Raw genomic sequence first — 21,286 nt, forward strand, 5'->3', positions numbered from 1 at the left:
AGTGATGAGAACAATAGAAACATCTTTTGTTTTCATACTTGGTCTTCTAACTGGTTCCTGATACAGAACCCCTAAGTCATCTGGAATTTCCTGGGTGATAGGAATGTCTTCCGTTTCAGTGAGGCAGTTCCTGGATAGCTTCAGGATGGGGACTGGTCGCAGGAAGACCAAATCATGAGCTTAGAACTTTCAGCCCCACCCTCCATGAAGTGGAGAGGAGCTAGAGATTGGGTTAGTGATCAGTCATACCACACAGAGTTTGGAGAACTTGGTGAACAACCACGTGCCAGGATAGTGACACACCCCCAACTCCATGGGGACAGAAGCTCCTGCACTGGGGACCCTTTCAGACCTCACCACAGCTTGGCAACACAAATGCACAAATACAGAGACTTGTGAGACAGGTATGCAATATGGATGCCCAAACAACACACAGAATTGTACAGTCTCCAAGGACCAAGTGTGATGAGGGGAATGGGTGTAGAGATAGTCTGGCCTGGAGAAAACAACCTATCCCATCTCTGCATATTTGGTGATGGGCTGGTGGGAGTCAGAGAAGAAAGTTGGGTGCATACCTTAAGTACAGCCTGGAGGCTCAGACAGGTTTAAAGATTGACAGGTGGGGGGGGGCAAGTTGGCGCCTAGAAGTCTTTACACAGAAATGTTTGTCTCCAGGGCCGAGAAGCCTGTCTGATTGGGAGAGGAAGGTGGGAGGCTTACAGGCTTTATGGGAGCAATGGAAAATTTCTAGCAGGTTAGCAGCCATTGTTAGAACAATTTGCAATTTGCCAAGAACGGTGAGGAAGAGCTGTAAGCACTACGGTCTCCTGCAATAGCTGCCGGCAGGGATATGTGAAGGTCTCAGTGGCTACTCTCAGTCCTTCAGGGCCTCACACTGTAATAGTGACAGTGATAACTGGGTGACAGCTTAGCATGGGGGCACAGAGTGGAGGGGCCACCCAGGAGCCATATTTAGGTTTCCTCCCTCCATGAGGAGGAACTATTGCCAATAGCAGTGAGGGAACAGATGGTCTAAGGTGACATTGATGATGTGGAGAGCCTCAGGTGGAGATGTTGGGGTGGGGTTACTTGGTGGTCCCAGGCTCCATAGACAATCTGGCAGGTGAGGTGTTTGGGAATCCTAGCCCAAGTCCTGGGAAATTTCTGCTGGAGAAGAACAGAAGGGAGCAAGGTGAGTGGGTCCAGGGCAGTGTAACCTAACCTAACTAGCGGTTACACGGCTGAGCAGCCTTATGGTAGTCCCTTACCCTCTCTGAGAGATAGATTCCTCCTTTGAAAATTGGAATCATAGTCGGTCCACACTGTCTGTTTTGGGGGCTGTTGAATGAGATAATCCTCAAGAGAGCCCATCAGCATTAGGTTCTCATGAAAAGAGTGGGGGCCCTCAGAAAAGGGGAAGTGTGCATGTGTCTGTAGAGCGCCCTCTAGAGGGAGGGAGACCATATTAGGACAAGGCTGCCTCTGTCGTGAGGACATGAGAGTCTGGGATAGTACTTGGTCCTGTTTGAATCAGCCACACATTTCCTAGGCAGCATATGCTGATTAACAATCAGAGAGGCAGAGATGATTATGAAGTAGGACAGCAAGGGGCTGTGGCTGTGGGAGTGCAGTTGTGACAGGTGTGGCAGGAAGAGTGATGTGCATGTGGGGAGGGAGTGTGAACTCCTGTCCAAGGGCCCTCAGTGCCATCACAGTGAGGGTGAGCTCGTGTATGGTGGTGTCTGGGAAAGGCGATCTGGGAAACCCCAGGAACACTGCCTGGAAAGCGGGGTGGGGTGGGGTGTTGTGGCCTTACGCAGAAGGTCCGGAGCTTAAGTGCCATCGGTCTGTCCACCTGCCTGTTGCTAAGGGGTGACACAGCAGTCAGTGTACCATTATGAGACGCTAACTGAAAAAAGATAATGTTTATTAGCTTCCACTAGGCGTGGACATATCAGTGTCTGACGGACACTATGAATAATGTGTCTGTTTGGTTTGTGGCTTTTGGGAGGATCCAGAGCGACATCCTTAGCCTTCAGGATTATGCTGACTTCCCTGGGTCCGAAATGTCTGCACACACTTGGGTGGTCGGCTGCAGAGAGCACTGCAAAGAAACACGATCACGTCCTCTCAAAAAAAAAAAAAAAAAAAAAAAAAAAGCGAAGCCGCACATCGGCCTTTTCCCAGCACCACTCCCACCAGACGCCCAACCTTCGCCGCAGGACTTCGCGGACTCCCCGACTCCCGGCCGCAGAGCCGTGGGGACTACACCGCCCAGAATGCCCGGAGCCGAGCGACAGCGCCGCTGTCCAATGAGCACTTCAGAAGGGTTCTTCCGCGCGTGCGCGTGCCGTGCGGGTGGGACTTCCGGCTGTTTCCGCATGGTGGCCATTATAGCCGCTGTCGGTTTTGCGCGCGGGGTGAGAGGGTCAGGCTTTCTGCGTCCATACTGACTTAACGCGACCGAGAAGCGGCGAGAGGAGGCTCTGTCCGCGCTGCACGTTCGCGGATCCACAGCTTGGCAACGCGGCTTGGGCTGCCCCTTGCCGGGGCGGAGACCGGGACCACCGGCCCGGTGCTCTCCGCCCACGGAGTCCGATGGCGGCGGCCGCGCCCAGGGACCCGGCTCCGGTAAGCGCTCGTCCCCCGGGCCCTCCCCGCCGCCCCCACCCAGACCCCGAAGGCCCGAGCGCGGGGCGCCTGCTGGCGGCCCAGGCCCCGGTGTTTGGGACAGGGAGTCGGGGGTGACCCGGCATGTGTGAGCGCCGGCGGGCTGCGCGCGGGAGCGGGCTCCGGTGAGGGGCACGTGGTGAGGGGCGATGTTGAGCCCTGAGGCGCGGAGCTTGAGCTGCTGCCTTCCCGGTCTTCAGGGCCGGGCAAGGGTATAGGGAACTTTGAGCCGGTGGACCCCGGGTCTTGTTGGTCTAAGGCTGGGCTCTCCCCAGTTCCCGCGGCATCAGAGGCGCTTACAGAGGCAGCCCGAATGAGTGGGAGGTGGCCTGACCCGACCCCCACCCGCCTGTCTTCTGCACTATTGTGTCCCGGGATCTTAAGTGCCATTCCCCAAGTTTTGAGTCTGGGGACCCTGGGGAAACCCCAGGCCCGCGCCAGGAGTTCTGTGAAGGGGTTTCCGTTTCTGGCAACCAATGTGCGTGAAAGGCTATGCGGGGACTGGTAGTGGAGTGTGCGCACGCCCCAGTTAACACTCAGCTGCACCTGTTCGGAACGCACCGTTCTGTTTTTTGGCGGGTGAGAGCAAAGAGAAGGGGACAGCAGTCGGGCCTGGAGTGACTGCCTAAGAAGTTGGGCGTGTCCTCTGGTGGTCATGCGAGGCTTGAGTATGCGCAGCTACCTGATGTTACCAAGGTCTTCATAGGATCCAGCCCGCTGTGGCATGGAGTATAGACTGCGGGCTGCGGGAGGATGCAGGAATATCAGGGTGGAAGCTGCTGTCAGAGTTTAGGTGACGGTTACTGGCCCAGAGTTCTGGCTTAGGTGTCATTGGATTCTGGATATGTGTTTTGAAAAAGTGACCACTGATTTCCTAATGTGGACCAAGACAGGGTGAAAGGGAGGCTTCAGGGATATCTGTAGGGTTTTTGTATCTGCAGCTGTAAGAATGGAAGCTCCATTGACTGAGATGAGGGATTTGGTACTGTGAATGATGTTGGTGGGAGATTTTCTGGAGAGCTCTGAGTGGATGCGTTGAGTGAGCAGCCAGATACACCAGTCTGGAACTCTGCGGAGCGGTTCAAAGGGAAACATCTAAAAACATCATGGCTACTCTGTGGGCCCAGGTGAGTGAGCTGTGTGGGTCCCAGTTGTGAGAAGTTGTGAGTCTTCTGGTTGTGGTGGTAAAGGTGTTACGGTGCCAGGAAGTTGGGGGAGGAAGGAGGACTAGGACTGGATACTTAGAAGATGGTATGACTTCGAGATGAGGGATGTGAGTGGCTATGAAGGGAGAGTGTGTCAGGAATAGGATACTTGGGGAGGTGGCCAAGGTTTTCAGTGGAGGAGTAGACATGAGAAGGACACAGAAGCTCAGAGGACATGATGACACTCGGGCCTGTGCTGCTGGTGCTTCTCCAATTTGAACTCCATCAGGGTTTTGTGAGGACTGTGGTAGGGCTTGGGGTGTCTCATCCTGGAGGAATAAGGTCACGTGTATGTGCTGATGTGATCATCTGTGAGAGTCACTAAGCCTAGGGTAGGCCACCAAGGAGCCTTGCTTTGGAAGAGGGTCGGATGGACAGAGGAAGATGGTGATTGCTGAGTGGTCACGTGCTGCACAGGTGGAGGAGGACCTTGTCTGGTGCAAGATGCAGTAACTCAAGGCCTGGGTGTAAGTTCTCCTCCACACTCTTCTGCTATTGGGAAGGCCTCCTACTAATTAAACAACTTTTTCATCAAAGGTGCGTTTCCTGCTTATCCCTTTGGATGGGTTTCAGTGCCCTGCCAGCCCATGGAGTTACTCAGACAAGCCAATCCCATCCTCTTACAGGAACCTCACCCTCTCAATCCTATGAAGCTTGCATTCCACAGCTCCTGGTTATTCACTCTTTTTCAGAGTGCCACCCCATGTGGGCCTGTGTGGGGTGTGGTGTCCCTCTTCGAGGCTGTGAATATCTGTGATCACTAAAATGTTGTCCGTCTCCTCTGTCTATGGTCAGGTGTCATGTGTTGACCATCCCCATAACCCTAAGGTGGGACTCCTGCCCTTAGCAATGGGGTGAAGAGGAGGTGATAAAAATAACAGTGACGTGCGGGGGAGCCCAGGGAGATTTCTGTGATGCGGGACAATGAGATGTGGTGACAATAGGCATGTGGCTGTGGAATTCAGGCTCAAGAACAATGTGTACTTGGGGAGGGAGTATGCCTTACTGATGCCAGGGCCCTGGTTTTCAGCAGAATAACCCAGATGGCCAGGAGGATCCGTCTGTGCCAGGTCCACAACTTAGATATTCAGTCATCTACCTGCATCTTGTTTCAGCAGGACCCTCTGATCAGTGGGCCCACGAGGAGACAGTGGCATCATGGCATCCAGGCACTGGGGTGTGGTTTTTCTTCTCAGTTGGGATGATCGGGGGAGGATGGGCATAGGGTAGATGTGGGTGGGAAAAGGGATATGGGTTCTTGGGAGAGGATCTTTCTGTGGTTTCATCTGTCCCCATCCTGCCAGGGCAGGGTGACCTTTGAAGACGTGGCTGTGTACTTCTCCTGGGAGGAATGGGGTCTCCTTGATGAGGCTCAGAGATGTCTGTACCAGGATGTGATGCTGGAGAACTTGGCACTTATAACCTCCTTGGGTAAGACACTCAACCCCATCCCTGTGGCCTGAGCTAGTCTCTGACCTTCCCTTGGTCCCCAGGAACAGTCTATCTTGACATAGGGACCATGAGCCACAGGTTCCTTCCCCAGTTCCAGGGGTAGGTGCTGTGGTTGGTAAGGCTGAGGTCAGTGCACCACCCTTCTTACTTGAACAGCCCCAGCAGCAGCCTTCCTGCTGAATTTCAGGGAGGGAATCAGGGTCAGGAGTCTTGCAGTGAACCCAATGGATATCCCCTTATTTGCCCTTTCCCTGACTGGGTTACTTTGTCTCGATGCATGCTCCACGTCTATTTCCTTTCTCTGCTGAGGCTTCCTCTGCCTCCCTGTGCCAGGACTTGCTGTCTCTGACAAAATTATTATGTTTATGGACCATGGGCTATTCTCATGAAACTCTCCTCCAGACTTGTCTGGGGACTATTTAGTTCTCTTTGCCATGGGCTGTTGTGTGCTGAGTTGTTCTGGGATACTGGTGGCTACTCAACTGTCTTTTCCTTAGAATTTGTATCATGAAGTTGTCATGGGCTTGCTGATTGTGGGAGTGGGGTTGGATTGGAGACCCCAGGGTGGTTCATGGTAGGTACATTGACGCACACAAAACACAAAGGCTGCAGAATGGTACCTGGAGGAGATGATGTCAGTGCTGTGTTCACATCAGACCAGAAGCCTATTTGTTTGACTAGTATTCTGATGCCAGGGGCCACATTTCATTTCTGTCTTTTCTTCCCTTTTCTTGGCACTTTGCCGATTTGTCAACTCTGTTACTTGCTTCTACTCTTCCTTCTGGTGTGGGGTTAACCTCGCATTTCTGGGATCCCTAGCCCACTCATTTTCTCACCAGGCCATCTGCAGCACTTTGCACACTGGCTGCTGTTGCACCATGAGGTGTGCCCGTGTAAGCAGTTCAGAAAACCACCTGCCAGGTTACAGTCCTATTTCCTTGGGACTTGACACACCCTTCTGCACGGAATAGGTGTGTCAGCAGGAGATAGGTTGCTTTGGAAAATTGTTGGCAGAGGAATAAATTGCAGACCACTTCTGTCTCTGGGTCACACAGTGCATGTTTGCCTCCTTCACCTCATGAGGCCTCTCCCATTCTCTGCTCTGAGCCTGCTACTGCCGAGCAGCCCCATCTTCCACCTGAGCCATCTCCCTGGTCCTGCAAACCATCCCAAGCACTGGTTCCTGGGACTGCTAGACACACATCTGGAGCTTGCATAGTAGCTGCCCCCTCCCACCACAGGCAGCGTGCACTTCACCAGCATTTCTTGCTTTCAGGCTGCAGGCAGGGAGCAGAGGATGACGAGGCACCTGAGCAGAGCATTTCTGTACAAAGAGCGTCGCAGGTCAGGACTTTGCAGGCAGTTGTGTCTCCCCAGAAGGCCCATCCTCGTGAGGTGTGTGGCCAGGACTTGAGAGACCTTTTGCTGTCCAGTGAGCACCTGGCAACACTTTGTGGACAGAATCTCTACAGTATTGGGGCACACAAGGGACAGTTGTATTTCGATGCAGACCTTCCGCACCAGGAGCAGCACACTGGAGAGAAATGCTTCAGAAGCAACATGGGCAGAGCTTCTTTTGTGAAGGACTACAAATTCTGTGTGTTAGGGAAACCCTTTTCCTGTGGGGAGGTGACATCTTGGCCTGTGAGGGACATCTTGGCCACCTCGAGATTCCTCCAGCATCAAGCCCCACCCAACAGGGAGACGTCATACAGGAGAACTGAGTATGGGACGTCCTCCCATGGAAGGAAACTGCAACGCAGCTGGGCAGAAGGCACAAAGGACTTCAGTTGCAAACACACACTTGCTTATCACCAGAGAGACCTCACTAGAGAAAGATGCTTCATGTGCAGTGAATGTGGGAAATCTTTTAGCAAGAGCTACAGCCTCAGGGACCACTGGAGAGTGCACACTGGGGAAAAGCCTTACAAGTGTGGGGAATGTGGGAGGTCGTTTCGGCAGAGCTCTAGCCTCATTCGGCACCGGAGAGTTCACACTGGAGCAAGGCCTCACGAGTGTGATGAATGTGGCAAATTATTTGGCAACAAGTCTAACCTCATTAAACATCGGAGAATTCACACTGGAGAACGACCGTATGAATGTAGTGAATGTGGGAAATCCTTCAGCGAAAGCTCTGCGCTCCTTCAACACCGCAGTGTTCACACGGGAGAAAGGCCTTATGAGTGCAGCGAGTGTGGAAAATTCTTTTCCTACCACTCCAGTCTCATAAAACACCAGAGAGTTCACTCAGGATCAAGGCCCTATGAGTGCAGTGAATGTGGAAAATCCTTTACTCAAAACTCCAGCCTCATTGAACACCGTAGAGTTCATAGTGGAGAAAGGCCTTTTAAGTGCAGCGAATGTGAGAAATCTTTTAGCCAAAGCTCTGCACTGCTTCAACATCGGAGAGTTCACACTGGAGAGAGGCCTTATGAATGCAGTGAATGTGGGAAATTCTTTACTTACAGTTCTAGTCTCCTCAGACACCAGAGAGTACACACTGGATCAAGGCCTTATGAGTGCACTGAGTGTGGGATATCATTCACTCAAAACTCCAGTCTCATTAAGCACAGGAGGATTCACACTGGAGAAACACCTTACGAGTGCAGGGAGTGTGGGAAATCCTTTAGCCATAGTTCTAGCCTCATTAAGCACAGAAAAGTACACGCTGGAGAAAGGCTTTAGGACAGTGACTTTGAAACATTCACTGGGTCTTCCATTTCAGTGACCATTCAAATATTCATACTGAAACGGCTCTGTGAGTATCTGAATGTGGGATATTCTTTACCTAGGAGTCCAAACTCCTAAAAACACTACTGGGTCCCCCTTGACGAAGGCCCGTGAGTGTGGAGAATGTGGAAAATGGCTAACCAAAGGCTAACCTCATCACACCCCAGAGAACTCGTGAAAGCCCTTACAAAAGCCTTGAAAATGAGAAAACCTTCTACTGAAGGACTTGACGTCATAGGAGTTCACAAATTTCAAATGGGACAACTACCTTAACTGCGCAGGTATTTATTTGATGAGAGTAACAGCACTGGAGGAAATCCCTCATGAAGGTGCCATTTGCCTGCATTGACATTCATACATTCAAACATCGACATAAATCCCAGGTATGTAGCAGCTGCACTGCAGTCTTTGAACCTGCCCAGGGCCATATCCCGGTGTCAGGAGAATTGCTGGAGGACTGATGAGCAGCCTGAGCACTTACTCCTTCCCCATTTTTCTTCTCTGAGAGGGCATGGATCTCGCCCAGTTTTGTCCTAGAGGACTGTTGGTGATTTGAAAAGGAGGATGGCATATCAGGGATGTATCATCCTTGTGAAACTCTGAAGGCATTTCCCCAGCCTCCAAATCACCAACCCAGAAACAGTCTGCCTCCCATTGCTCTTGCTGTACGACAATAAAGATCATATTTTTTAAGCCACCATTAATCTTGGGGATTCTGTTCACTCTGTGTGTGTTGAAATTAACTGTGTTTGTGGGCATGAAGGGGTGAAGAGAGTTGTGTGCCTCAGAAGGGACTGTATGATGGCAGAAGACAGCTCCGCAGCTTTGACCGAGTTTGCATGGCTGCTCCAAGCCTTTAAGGAAAGACTGCAGGGCTCTGTGGTCCTGAGTTATAGCTGGATGCCAGGATGTTTTGTGGGGTCACCCGGAGTGGGAGCTGTTTTAGCCTGAAGTGGGGGCTGCTGTTGGTTGTTGTTTCACAGCCTTTAGTGCTTTTGAGCAAATGGTCTTGTTTTCTTATTCACAGGGGCTATTGATGGTGAAGGAGGTCTATTCTCCAGGGCCAGCAGCAGCGCCAGGGGCCTTGATCCTCTGAATTCTGTAGCATAATGTCACTGATTTTAAGATTATAAAGACTAGGGACACCTGGGTGGCTCAGTTGGTTAAGTGGCTGCTTTTGGCTCAGGTCCTGACCCCAGCGTCCTGGGATCGAGTCCCACATCGGGCTCCTTGCTTGGCAGGGAGCCTGCTTCTCCCTCAGCCTCTGCTTGCCATTCTGTTGCCTGTGCTCGCTCATTCTCTCTCTCTCTGACAAAAAAATAAATCAAATCTTTAAAAAAAAAAAAGATTATAAGGACCAGGGGAATGACCGTTGGTCCAGAAACACTGGATTAATAGAGAGTGCAGGAGACCAATAAACAGGTTGCAGTGTACCTGTTTGGAAAGGGCATGCACAGTGTTTAGGTGGGAGGACTGTGAAGGATGAGCGGGTAGAGAAATTCTCAGGACCCCGAGATGGATGTATCTTGTGTAGGGCCTGTCAGGAGAAAGTACGCTATAGGTTTTGTGGATTCCTTGGTCCGTCTGGGTTGTCCACCAAAGGCCATGGTTGTGCATGGCAGCGAAGCAAGGACAGAGATGGGAGAGATCTCTTGGTGCAGCCATGAGGTCTTTGTGACTCAGCCAGTATCCATGTTGAATGAACTGGGAATGCCTTCACTGCTCACCTGTTTGTACAGGTGTCTTCTGATGAGGAGAAAGGTGGTGGAGTCCGTATGGTGGCCAGACCTAATCTTCTAAAGCGTAGAGAACCCAACTTAATTTGAACCGTGTTGTTAAGTTTCAGTAAGGTACAAATGACATGAAATGCCCAACATTAAATTGTGCAGTTTGACACTGACTTTCACATAAGCCCATGAGGCCATCAGTCATGATAATAAAGTTTTCCATCACCCCCACATTTCCTTTGTGTTCTTTAATAATCTCTCCTCGAGGCTGCCATTGACTTTTCATTATAAGCAATGAGTTTGCACTTTCTAGAATTTGTATGATTGAAGTTGTGAAGTGTTGTGTCCTCCTTTTCCTTGGGTCTCCTCGTGAGACACATTTATTTTACAGTTTATCAGTGGTGCCTACATGAACAGTTCACTGTATCTATGAGATATCCATATAGCACTATTTATTTACTTATTCATCTGTTCACAGATATTTTACGTGTTTCCACTTTTGTGGGCTGCAAGTCAGTCTGCTGCAGAAGGGGCGCCTGGGTGTCTCAGTTGGTTCCAAGTTCCAACTGCTGGTTTGGGCTCAGGTCACGATCTCCTGGTTGAGACTGAACCCAGCGAGCCTGGTGTTGGGCTCCGCCCTGAGCGTGGAGCCTGCTTAAGATTCTCTCTCTCACTCCCCTCTGCCCCAGCCTCCCTCACCCCCACTCCCCCCTACCCTGCTTTCCCATGTGCAGTGGTGCTTTCTTGCCCCTAAATAAACAACTATTTTAACATATGACAAATGTTATTAACGCTCCATTTTCTCAATTTGACTCACAAATGTTGCTTCTGAAGCCACGTGTATTGCAGTTAAGATCCAGACTGTTTCCCTACACCCTACAGTAGCTGTCTCACATGTCTGTTAACCCACGGTCCCACTTGCCTTGTTACTGTTGGCTGAGGCCCTTGTTCTTTAGAGCTTGCCGCGTCCTGGGCGCTGCTTATCGAGTCTCAAAGGCTGTCCAGCTGACCACCCGCGCCCACAGTCCTGCACACTAGCTAGTGAGGAGACAGGTGATGAGGTTTGTCCCCGCAGGTGTGTGTGGTGGTGACTGTCGGGATGTGGAACGGAATCTTCCTCCCCCCGTGGGTCCTCTCCACACTCCACTACTTGAGACGTGTGCTCACCAGCACCACCATGCAGTTAATTCTGCCTCTGACCACTGGGAGACAGCATCCCATCACACGGGGTAAAGGCTCAGTCCCACAGGATGACTGTCCCCTTCGCATGCCCGGCACAAATCCAGGTTGCCCCCTGTGCTTCAGACTGACTGGCTATAAACCAGAGGCTCCCGACCCTTGCTCTCCCTCCATTACCTTGCTGGGTGGTTCACGGAACCCTCGGAAGTACGTTCACAGGCCGATGAAGAAGAACATGGAGTGAGGTGCAGAAGGGCCTCCAGTGCAGGAGCTTCTGTCCTCAGGGAACCTCAGTGTGCCACCCTCAGCAGACCTGGGGGCTCCTCAGCTGTCCCTGTTCGGGAGTATTTACAGAGCTTTCATCTCCAGCTCCAGCCCCTTCCTGGAGGCCAGTGGGTGGGGCTGTGAGTTCCAAGCCTCTAATCCCCGCCCTTTCTGATGGCCACGCCCCACGCTGATTCTGCTTAGGGCCCCCACCCTAACACACCTCTTTAGCATAAATTCAGGTGGACTCCAAAGGGGGCTCCTTAGGAATGACACAAGGTACTCCTATCACTCAGGAGATAACAAGGGTTGTAGGCGCTCTGTGCCAGCAACAGGGCACCAGGGACCAAGACCAGGTAGATTTCTTACACCACATTATTGAATAGATATCAAGCCGGAATGTGATGTGTACCAGGAATCAGCTAAGAAATTACAAAGACTTACAGGAAAAAAGCTCACCATGTCATACAAAAAGCAGATAGAACCCATTACATACATATTTAGAAGAGAAATAGACCGTGTTCTCAAGTAAGGTCACTTGAGAGCATCATCTTCACACAAGTTTATCCTAACTTCGTTTGTCATTGGGGTGACCATGTGTGTTAGTTTATTCACCTTATTCAAAGGAAAAAGAAACTTACTTGCATGACAGCACGTACTTTCTGGAATTAAACAATACAGGTCATGAACGCAGAAGTAAGGGAGCCCTAGTGGCCAAAGGCCTGTGTAGTCTTCAAAGGGATTAGGAGGTGCTTATAATTTCTTTAAACTAAATGCTGTGAGAAAAGGGAGGCGGAGAGTCTCTCCTCTTAATCCAACAGGGAGAATTGAGACTCCTATTTTTAATCTGCATTTCACATAGCTGAAAACACAGAGCACACCTGACATTCTACCCACTGACGGACCTACCAAAGAAGATACCCTACCGAAATAATCTCTCAGGTAAGCAACTTGGGAGTCTAAATTGTATTAGGAAGCCTATTTGGAAGAAGTATAAAATTAAGGCCACTGACGGGGCGCCTGGGTGGCTCAGTGGATTAAGCCGCTGCCTTCGGCTCAGGTCATGATCTCAGGGTCCTGGGATCGAGTCCCGCATCAGGCTCTCTGCTCAGCAGGGAGCCTGCTTCCCTCTCTCTCTCTCTGCCTGCCCCTCTGTCTACTGTGATCTCTCTCTGTCAAATAAATAAATAAAATCTTTAAAAAAAAATTAAGGCCACTGATTAACCAGAATTTTTCCTTTTCATCCTGTGTATAAACAGTATTTGCAGGGTCCACTTAGGAACTCTGGCATTAAGTACTTTATTATAATAAAGCTCAAATCGCCCTCAGTGGTATTTCATTTTCAACTCTGTCTCTCTTTATCCTATTTGTAGACCTCCTGTCCTTAGTTTCCTTCAATCTGCAGAATTCTGAGCTGGCCAAAATTCTTAAGTGTCACTTGAGTATATATCTTTGTGCAGGAGACACGTATCTGGAGAATGTACACTCAACTTGGTTTTGTTAAAGTCTGCGGCACCGTCAAAGACTTCTCAAATTCCACAATGGTGAAGAAAAACTTGTTGAATCATTCATTCGTGTCTTCTGCATACACATACAGGAATTCCTCTCCATCTTTGATTGCACCAAGAGATGCAAAACCATGATTGGAACAAGTCTAAAGACCTGATATGGAAAATATTTGAAAGTTAATGAAAACTTAAGGCCTAAGATCAAATGAAAAATAAAACTCATTTCAAGTCTCCTTACTGATATATGAAGAAGGGTGTGTCTTAACACAGCATAAAGAAAGTTAACTACTGGGGCCTCTGCCTTCAGCTCAGGTCATGATCCCAGAGTCCTGGGATCGAGCCCCGCATTGGGCTCTCTGCTCAGCAGGGAGCCTGCCTCCCCCTCTCTCTCTGCCTGCCTCCCTGCCTACTTGTGATCTCTGTCTGTCAAATAAATAAATAAATATATTAAAAAAAAAAAAAAAAGATGGCAGTGGTTTAAAAAAAAAAAAAGAAAGAAAGTTAGCTACTAAGTTTCTAATGCTTTACAAGGGATGAGCTCTTTACACTGCCAGAGATAGCAGGCTCACAGTTATTTTACAGAAAAAATTGTCAAGCTGTGATTCTGAATCATTGCCTGACTTCTAGATCATCAGATAAGCACCAACTCTTCTCAGGCACTATCCTCTTTGCAATATTCTTCCTGACACTCTACACTTAGTGAATGTTTTCTTCATCCTCAGACTAGTTCTTCTTGTACTTTATCACATACACCTAGTTGACCTTCCAGAATTTATAGTAACTTAAATTGTGTAATAATTTATATAGATGTAGGTTTATAGACTGTATTGGGTAGTACACAAATTTAGCTTTTTATTTTTTTAAATTATTTATTTATTTGACAGAGAGGGAGGAAACACAGGCAGGGGGAGCGGGGGAGGGAGAAGCGGGATAGGGAGAAGCAGGAGAGGAAGAAGCAGGCTTCTGTTGAGCAAGGAGCCCAGCTTGGGGCTCGATCTCAGGGCCCTAGGATCATGACCTGAGCTGAAGGCAGATGCTTAATGACTGAGCCACCCAGGCGCACCCAAATTTATCTTTTTAAAAAAATTCTGCCAAAGCTACAAGACATGCAGAGAAGACCCCCCCCCCCCGCCGGAAGATTTTTAGAAGGTGAGCATATTAAATGGAATCAAGAGATTCAATCAGCCAAATAGAGGATGTGGCAAATTTTAATGGACAAAATACTTATAACTTTATCCAATAAATAATAAAGAAGTGGCTTCCTTATTGCCCACAGTGACTACGAGTTTACTGCAGTGGGCTTCAGGTGCTCTCCACCTGTGGCTTGGTGAAGGCTGTAGCTCCTGTGTGACACAGTGGAGACCATGGAAAAAGACTAGTAATCATCACACCTTCTGGATTCCAGGATACATGTTTCTTTGAATGTAATGAAATTCTACATTTTTGTGAGTGGGATTCCAGAAGCAACCGGTGTAACTTTAGTAAATTGTACTGACTGGTGAAGCTAAGTTAGCAGGAAATCCAGAAGGCTCTATTAGAACACTGGCAATATTTCAATCCATCAAGATGGACTGTCTACTTTCTCTGATGGTCCTGAAAATAATTATGAAAAAACAATGGCTATCCTGCAAATCAAAGCTGGACTATAGTTAAAAGAACTGGTACAATTAATGTGTGCCAGATGGTCCCTGGTAGCAGTATCTGAGCCTTGATAAGGCACTTACTGATCAGTCTTCCAAAGGAACTCATAACAAGTAACCTTTTATTTCTCCAAACACGAAATGTGTTGTCTTCAGAGGAAAATAAGTTAATAAACATAGTCTGTATTCTTGCTCTGAGATGAAAGGAAAGTTCCTCTTCAGTTGCTGTTTCTCAGTGTTCAGATTAAGGTTTTTGCATGATTTCAATCTTATTTTTCCGTTACCTGTATCGAAGTATAATTGGCAAATGAAACTAATACAATTAAAGTGATGATTTCATATATGTATACACTAACAAGGGAAGATTAAAACTTTTAATTTGGGGACTTCAGCTTTGTATTAAGAAGGTTTAAAAATTTTTTAAATGCAGAGAAATTGGGATTTGTAAACTTCTGAAGAAGTAACTTTCAGGGGCACCTGGGTGGCTCAATGGGTTAATGCCTCTGTCTTCATCTCAGGTCATGATCTCAGGGTCCTGGGATAGAGTCCCACATCGGGCTCTTTGCTCCATGGGGAGCCTGCTTCCTCCTCTCTCTCTGCCTACTTGTGATCTCTGTCAAATAAATTAATAAGCTCTTAAAAAAAAAAAAAAAAAGAGGGGCACCTGGGTGGCTCAGTTCGTTGACTGACTGCCTTCGGCTCAGGTCATGATCCTGGGAGTCCCAGGATTGAGTCCCGCCTAGGCTCCCTGTTCAGCAGGGAGTCTATTTCTCCCTCTGACCTTCTCCCCTCTCGTGTTCTCTCTCTCACATAAATAAATAAAATCTTTCTCTCTCTCTGCCTGCTGCTCTGCCTACTTGTGATCTCTCTGTCAAATAAATAAACCTTTAAAAAATAAATAAATAAAAGGGGCGCCTCGGTGGATCAGTGGGTTGAGCCTCTGCCTTCGACTCAGGTCATGATCTTGGGGTCCTGGGATCGAGCCCCACATGGGGCTCCCTGCTCAGCAGGGAGCCTGCTTTCCCCTCTTTCTCTGCCTGCTCCTCTACTTGTGATCTCTCTCTCTGCCAAATAAATAAATTTAAAAATCTTAACCAAAAAAAAAAAAGTAGTAACTTTGAAACATTCATGTTTTATTTGACAAATGGAAGCAGAGAAGTCTAACTGTGTTAAGTACCAGGAGATACAATTGATACATATGTTTGTACTGTAGACAGACATCTGCACTTTTCAAGGGCAACTCAGAATTTGAAATTACAGAAATATTGTACTATATAAAATTATTAACACCTTAAATTTTTCAGTGAACAAAATAAAAGAGGTAAGGTGAATACTCAAAAGACACATGTATTAAAAGCCATATGATTGGTATGGTTGCATTCAATCTGCCTTCAGTAGCTAATCCAATCAATAAAATTTAGCATAACACTTATATTTAAATTTTTTGGTATGTATTCAAGTTATCAGAGTTATGGAAGTCCTGATATTTTTGAAATTCTTAAGACGTTTTGCAGTGACATATCTATGTTTACATGTAAAATAACCCACCAGTATGCATGGGGATACAAGAACCACCATGAAAACGATGATGATGGAAGGCTGTGTGTGATAGGGTTAATGGGACTTCTTAGCAGTCTTATTCACAGATATATATGTAAATAGCCATTACAAAAGTTAGAGTATCTCCTTGTATCAGTAATTTTATATGTTGAAAAAGATGAATTGAAAAGGGGAGGAGGAACTTAGCTTCAGAAATACATTTATGAAAGCATCAAAATGTGTATTTAAAATGTGCAGTTTGGGGCTCCTGGGTGGCTCCAGTGGGTTAAATGGCTGCCTTCAGCTCAGTTCATGATCCTGGGGTCCTGGGATTGAGCCCATGCTCCCTGCTCAGTGGGGAGCCTGCTTCTCCCTCATCCTCTGCCTGCTTGTGCTCTGTCTCTGTCAAATAAATAAATAAAATCTTTAAAAAAAATAAAATAAAGGGGTGCCTGGGTGGCTCAGTGGGTTGAGCCTCTGCCTTCAGCTCAGGTCATGATCTCAGGGTCCTGGAATTGACCCCACATCAGGCTCTCTGCACGGTGCTTCCCCCAACTCTGCCTACTTGTGATCTCTGTCAAAGAAAGAAAGAAAAATCTTAAAAAAATAAAAAAGTATAATAAAGTATGTGTGGTTTAAGTCAAGCACACTTAAACTCTTTTTACAAAACAAATATTTAGGGGCGCCTAGATGGCTCAGTCCATTAAGCGTCCAATTCTTGGCTTCAGCTCAGGTCGTGATCTCAGGGTCTTGGGATTGAGCCCATTGGGCTCTGTACTTAGCAGGGAGCCTGCTTTCCTTCCTCTCTCCCTTTACCCCTCTCCCTCCCCCCACTCATGCACACTCTCTCTCTGAAATAAATACTTAAAAAACAAAACAAAACAAAAACAGAAACATCCACAAATATTTAAAACTTGCCACTTACTGGTCATTTTACAGTTTTATTACCTATGTTCTTAAAGTTATCTATGGTCACGCTCTCAGTACTTTGGGAACAGAAACACAATGAGTTGCTACTGGAGTATTTTACCAACTCCGTGTTCAGTGACATCACCTTGGCAATTTGACATTTACCATGAGGGTTACCGTGGCAACCAGGGGTTGCCAAAGATTAAAACCTAGGCCTGATTTAATGTGTTACTAAGTTAAGAAAGCAGAGGAGAATATGCTGATGCAGACTAACATATTCATAAGTCTGGAGCATGTGGGCTTTCAGTTGTGAAAAGGACAAAAAGTTGAGGGAGAAAAATTTTCTAGTACTCAAAAACAATTGTTCCATGTAAGAAATACAGAAATACATAAAAAGAAAACAGGCAAAAGATTACAAGCACACATTTTATCAAAGACAAACGTAGAGCAAATAAATGACAAATGCTCAACATCACGAACACTTTGGGATATGGAATTAAAACCAAAGTGACTTACCACTACATACTTGTTTCAAGGATGTCACGGAACTTGAATTGACATGTGCTACTGGTGGGAAGGCCAAAGAGCATAACCATTATAGATCAGTTTCCCACTTCTAAGAAGTGGGAAACTGATCTCTCTGGCAGTTTCAGTTATTACAACAAGAGAAATAAAACATCCACATAAAGAAATGAATGTAAATATTCACAGGAGCTTTATTTGTAAACACCGCAAACCTGGAAATAACCTGTATGTCCAGAACAGATGCACGGATAAAGCCATTATCCACAGAAGAGAATCCTACTCGGCAATAATACAAAGAATTCTAATGTACCTCACATTCAAGGGTTTTCTCCAGTGTGAACTCTCCTGTGTCTGAGGAGGTTAGATTTGCGGCTAAAATTTTGATTTCCCACACTTGCTGCATTCATAAGGTCTTTCTCCAGTGTGAACTCTCTGGTGTTGAATAAGGCTAGCATTTTGGCTAAAGGATTTCCCACATTCCCCACATTCATATGGCTTTTCTCCAGAATGAACTCTCTGGTGTTGAATGAGGACAGACCGTTGCCTAAAAGATTTCTTACATTCGCTGCACTCATAAGGTCTTGTGCCAGTATGAATCCAACTGGTGTTGAATGAGGTCAGATTTTCGGGTAAAGGATTTTCCACGTTCATTGCATTCATAAGGTCTTTCTCCAGTGTGAACTCTCTAATGTTGAATAAGGATAAATCTGCAGCTAAAGGATTTCCCACAAACACCGCACCAAAAAGGCCTTTTTCCAGTATGAACACTCTGGTGTTGAATGAGGTTAGAGAACTGTCTAAAGGACTTCCCACATTCACTGCACTCATAAGGCATTTCTCCACTGTGAACTCTCCCATGTCGAATGAGGTCAAAGATCTGTCCAAAGGATTTCCCACGTTCGCTGCAATTATATGGCCTTTCTCCAGGGTGAACTCTCTGGTGTCGGAAAAGGCTAGAGCTTTGTCTAAAGGACTTCCCACATTCGATACACTCAGAAGGCCTTTCTCTAGTGTGAACTCTATGGTGTTCGATAAGGTTGGATTTGTAGCTAAAAGATTTCCCACATTCACCACAGCCATAATGCATTCCTCTAGTGTGTAGTCTCCGGTGGTGAATGACTTTAGATCTCCAGATAAAGACTTTTCCACATTCATTGCATTCATAAGTTCTTTCTCTAGTGTGAATTCTCCAGTGTTTTATGAAACTGAAGTTATGGGTAAGAAATTGTCCACATTCTCTGCATCCGTAAGGCTCTTTATCACTGTGAATTCTCCAGTCTTTACTAAGGCCAGAGATCTGGCTAAAGAATTTCCCACATTCACTACACTCATATGGCCTTCGTTCAGTGTGAATTCGCTGGTGCTGCACAAGTCTGTAGTTGTAGCTGAAGGCTTTCCCACACTTGCCCCCCTCATAAAGCCCTTCTCCAGAGCAGACACTCCAATGTTGATCAAGTGCACAGTCGTGGCTGTTAGCTTTTCCACACTGACCCCCATTGTACTGACTTTTCCTGCTGCAATAGGCCTCCCCACTCTGGCTGCCACCATGTGGCTCCTCAGTGTTGGAACTAGTCTGGAGCTGTAGATGTCTCAAGGCGGCTGGGGAGCTCTCTCCAACCTTCCTACATGTGAAAGGCTGCCCTGACACACAGAAGTTGCAGCTTGTCACACACAAGGCCCTGTCCACATCTCTTTTCCAGGGCTTCTCCTGACTGCCATGCCTCTGTTGCTGGTGAAGGTCTGCATGGAAAGAGAAGCATCTCACACATGTGGCACCCAAGTATGGTTTCTGCCAAGGGTATACTGTTTGGCACTCAGCAATGGTGTGAAGTATCTTTCGACACTGGGATACACATCTCACAGGGCTGATCTTCTGTGTGGACAGACCTGCCTGAGAAGCCCTGATCTGGGACTCTCCTACAAACAGCCTGCTCAGAAGGGGCCTCCTCATCCCATGCCTACAACATGAAAGCAGAAATGCTGAAGAAATGCACATTGACTTCGGTGGAAGGGGGGAAGCCCCATTTCAAAGGTGTATCTGACACAACAAGTTGTGTCCAGGTGATTGCTTTGAGAACAAGGCAGCTGGGGGCAGGTTGGGGTAGGGGCTGCTTGGCAGTACTAAGCCTCTGAAGAGACCAGAAGAGAAGACCTCAACAGACAAGACACAAGCATAGGGTGCACCACATAGAGGAGGGGCTCCTGCCTCCTCATTCCTCCTCCAGTTGGACCTTATCTGCCAGCGACACGGGCACACTGTGTGGGAGGCTGGCTATGGCCTGTCCCGATAAAACTCAGCTGGACCTGAAGAGCAGGTTCAAGGATGACGTAAGGACATGTGCACACCTCCTGACACCACATGCAGGTCACTGTTGGAGGACATCGTAAAGGGAGCAGTGCAGAGGAACTGGTAGCCCAGGAAGGCCACAAGGGTGTAAGGAGCTGCAAGTCTCTGGTGAAATGACAAGTCAGCAAAGTGTTAAGTATGCAGAAGAAAAGGTAGAAACAACACGTGGTTGGTGGTACCTGCACCAAAACGCTACTGAACACATGGCAAGTCGCCAGTGTGATCTGAACACAGCCCTGATGTCATGCCCTCCCCCAGCTGACACTCTTGAGGGCCAGACCTCCTCTGAGACCATCTTTGCCACATCCACCCTGTAAAACCAGTGTTTTCCCTGCACTCTCCACTGTGTAACTCCTCAGAACCTGAATGATGCAAGTCTTAATGAAAGACACACAATGAGTGGCCCCAAGTGGCCCCCACTGGCCCCATGCAACTTGTCATGCAGTAATATTCAGGAAGGAAAATAAAAATACAATTGAAGGAGGGTCCTACAAGAACGGCCCATGGTTCATGTGAATGATGATCATGACCTGGCACAAGCAGTTGCAAAGAACTGTCAGCTAGAGGAAAGGGGCACAGCTGGAAGCCAGGAATGTGGACACAGTCACCCAGCCAGGGAGAAGGCAAACAAGGTGGGATCCATTAAGTTAACTTCAAGACTCCTGACTTCCAGACCCTTCCCTGCACTTTTTGAAGTAACAGGTATGAGGGATGCTTGAGGAGTCGATTGCTCTGGGCACTCTACACAGCTCAGCACAGGGACCCACAGCACACATAACAAGGAAGTCACAGAAATGAGCAGAGCCCATGGTCCAGCTGTGGGAAAGAAAGAGAGAATTCTGGGGAAAAAAGGAAAAGCAGGACATCACTTCAGGACACAAGGAGCAAGGTGACAGTCTTACCCAGTGAGGCCACAAGTGCCAAGTTCTCCAGCATCACACTGCAGTAGAGGCGCCTCTGAGGTTCATCAAGGAGTCCCCACTCCTCTCAGGAGAAGTACACGGCCACATCCTCGAAGTTCATATTCTGTTGTAATGTGGACAGTTCATTCTATGATCAACATCCCTCCTAGGAGTCCAAATTCATTATAACCCCATCCTCCACATCTACCCTCAGCTCAGTCTACTCCACACTTCAGAGGAGATACCAGGCCTGGGTGTGTCCTTGGAGTCACCTACTCCACACACTCCTGATACTGAGTCTTCCCACAACAACAGGCAGACGGACAGATAGACATCTGAACTGGACATGGCATGGCAGTCATGCTACCTCTTGTCAGTATAGTTGGTGTCACAAACACAGGTTAGGGAGAGAAGCTGGCTATAGAGAGGGTGTGCACAATCTGACTCTTGTATTACCAGGCAATACCACCAAAAACTCCTGGATCATCCCTCCAAGATGCAAAAAAATGTGGCAATATCCTTCATCCTTATGACCCCAATTCTAGGGTCCTGTGGTCATGTGTTTACACTCACTCTCTTTCTGCCACACTTCTCACAGCTGCACTCCCACAGCTACAGCCCCCTCCTTCCCTACACCAGAGTCAGCTCCTTGGCCTTTCTACATGTTACTCAGCATATATGGTCCAGAA

At 47.7% G+C, this 21,286-nt stretch overlaps 3 protein-coding genes across 11 annotated transcripts in view; 2 read left to right on the forward strand and 1 right to left on the reverse strand.

The window, feature by feature from the left end:
• Positions 1 to 2,535: 2,535 nt before the first annotated feature.
• LOC116579381 (zinc finger protein 154-like) lies at positions 2,536 to 8,012 on the forward strand. 8 transcript variants are annotated; one of them, XM_032324720.1, is made up of 5 exons: positions 2,586 to 2,631; positions 4,568 to 4,703; positions 4,991 to 5,052; positions 5,185 to 5,306; positions 6,604 to 8,012. In XM_032324720.1, exons 2-5 carry the CDS (start codon positions 4,641 to 4,643, stop codon positions 8,010 to 8,012), a joined length of 1,656 nt encoding a protein of 551 aa, XP_032180611.1. In that variant the 5' UTR covers positions 2,586 to 2,631; positions 4,568 to 4,640. The 8 variants fall into 8 exon arrangements, with proteins under 8 accessions (XP_032180618.1, XP_032180613.1, XP_032180614.1 ...); XM_032324722.1 differs by lacking the exon at positions 4,568 to 4,703 and having other exon boundaries at positions 2,549 to 2,631; XM_032324723.1 differs by lacking the exon at positions 4,568 to 4,703 and having other exon boundaries at positions 2,558 to 2,631; positions 4,994 to 5,052.
• Positions 2,558 to 21,286, forward strand: part of LOC116579383 (zinc finger protein 211-like) — a 48,382-nt gene continuing 29,653 nt past the window's right edge. For both annotated transcript variants that reach the window (XR_004281236.1, XM_032324734.1), the window contains exon 1: positions 2,558 to 2,631. The gene's annotated coding sequence lies outside the window, so the exon portion shown is untranslated. The remainder of the gene's footprint in view (positions 2,632 to 21,286) is intronic.
• LOC116579401 (zinc finger protein 501-like) lies at positions 16,816 to 20,600 on the reverse strand. Its single transcript, XM_032324805.1, has 2 exons — positions 18,000 to 20,600; positions 16,816 to 17,830 (listed from the first exon to the last, which is right to left on the reverse strand). The coding sequence occupies exon 1, from the start codon at positions 19,342 to 19,344 to the stop codon at positions 18,034 to 18,036; it is 1,311 nt and encodes a 436-aa protein (XP_032180696.1). The 5' UTR covers positions 19,345 to 20,600; the 3' UTR covers positions 16,816 to 17,830; positions 18,000 to 18,033.

Source organism: Mustela erminea, chromosome 19, assembly GCF_009829155.1.
Source record: "Mustela erminea isolate mMusErm1 chromosome 19, mMusErm1.Pri, whole genome shotgun sequence".
NCBI lineage: Eukaryota > Metazoa > Chordata > Mammalia > Carnivora > Mustelidae > Mustela > Mustela erminea.

Coding starts and splice junctions, on each gene's coding strand:
- LOC116579381 (XM_032324719.1), top strand. CDS start 4,919: ATGGCCAGGAGGATCCGTCTGTGCCAGGTCCACAACTTAGATATTCAG. Junction 5,053..5,184: donor CATGGCATCCAGGCACTGGG/GTGTGGTTTTTC, acceptor CTGCCAGGGCAG/GGTGACCTTTGAAGACGTGG. Junction 5,307..6,603: donor GGCACTTATAACCTCCTTGG/GTAAGACACTCA, acceptor TCTTGCTTTCAG/GCTGCAGGCAGGGAGCAGAG.
- LOC116579401 (XM_032324805.1), bottom strand. CDS start 19,344: ATGTGCATTTCTTCAGCATTTCTGCTTTCATGTTGTAGGCATGGGATG.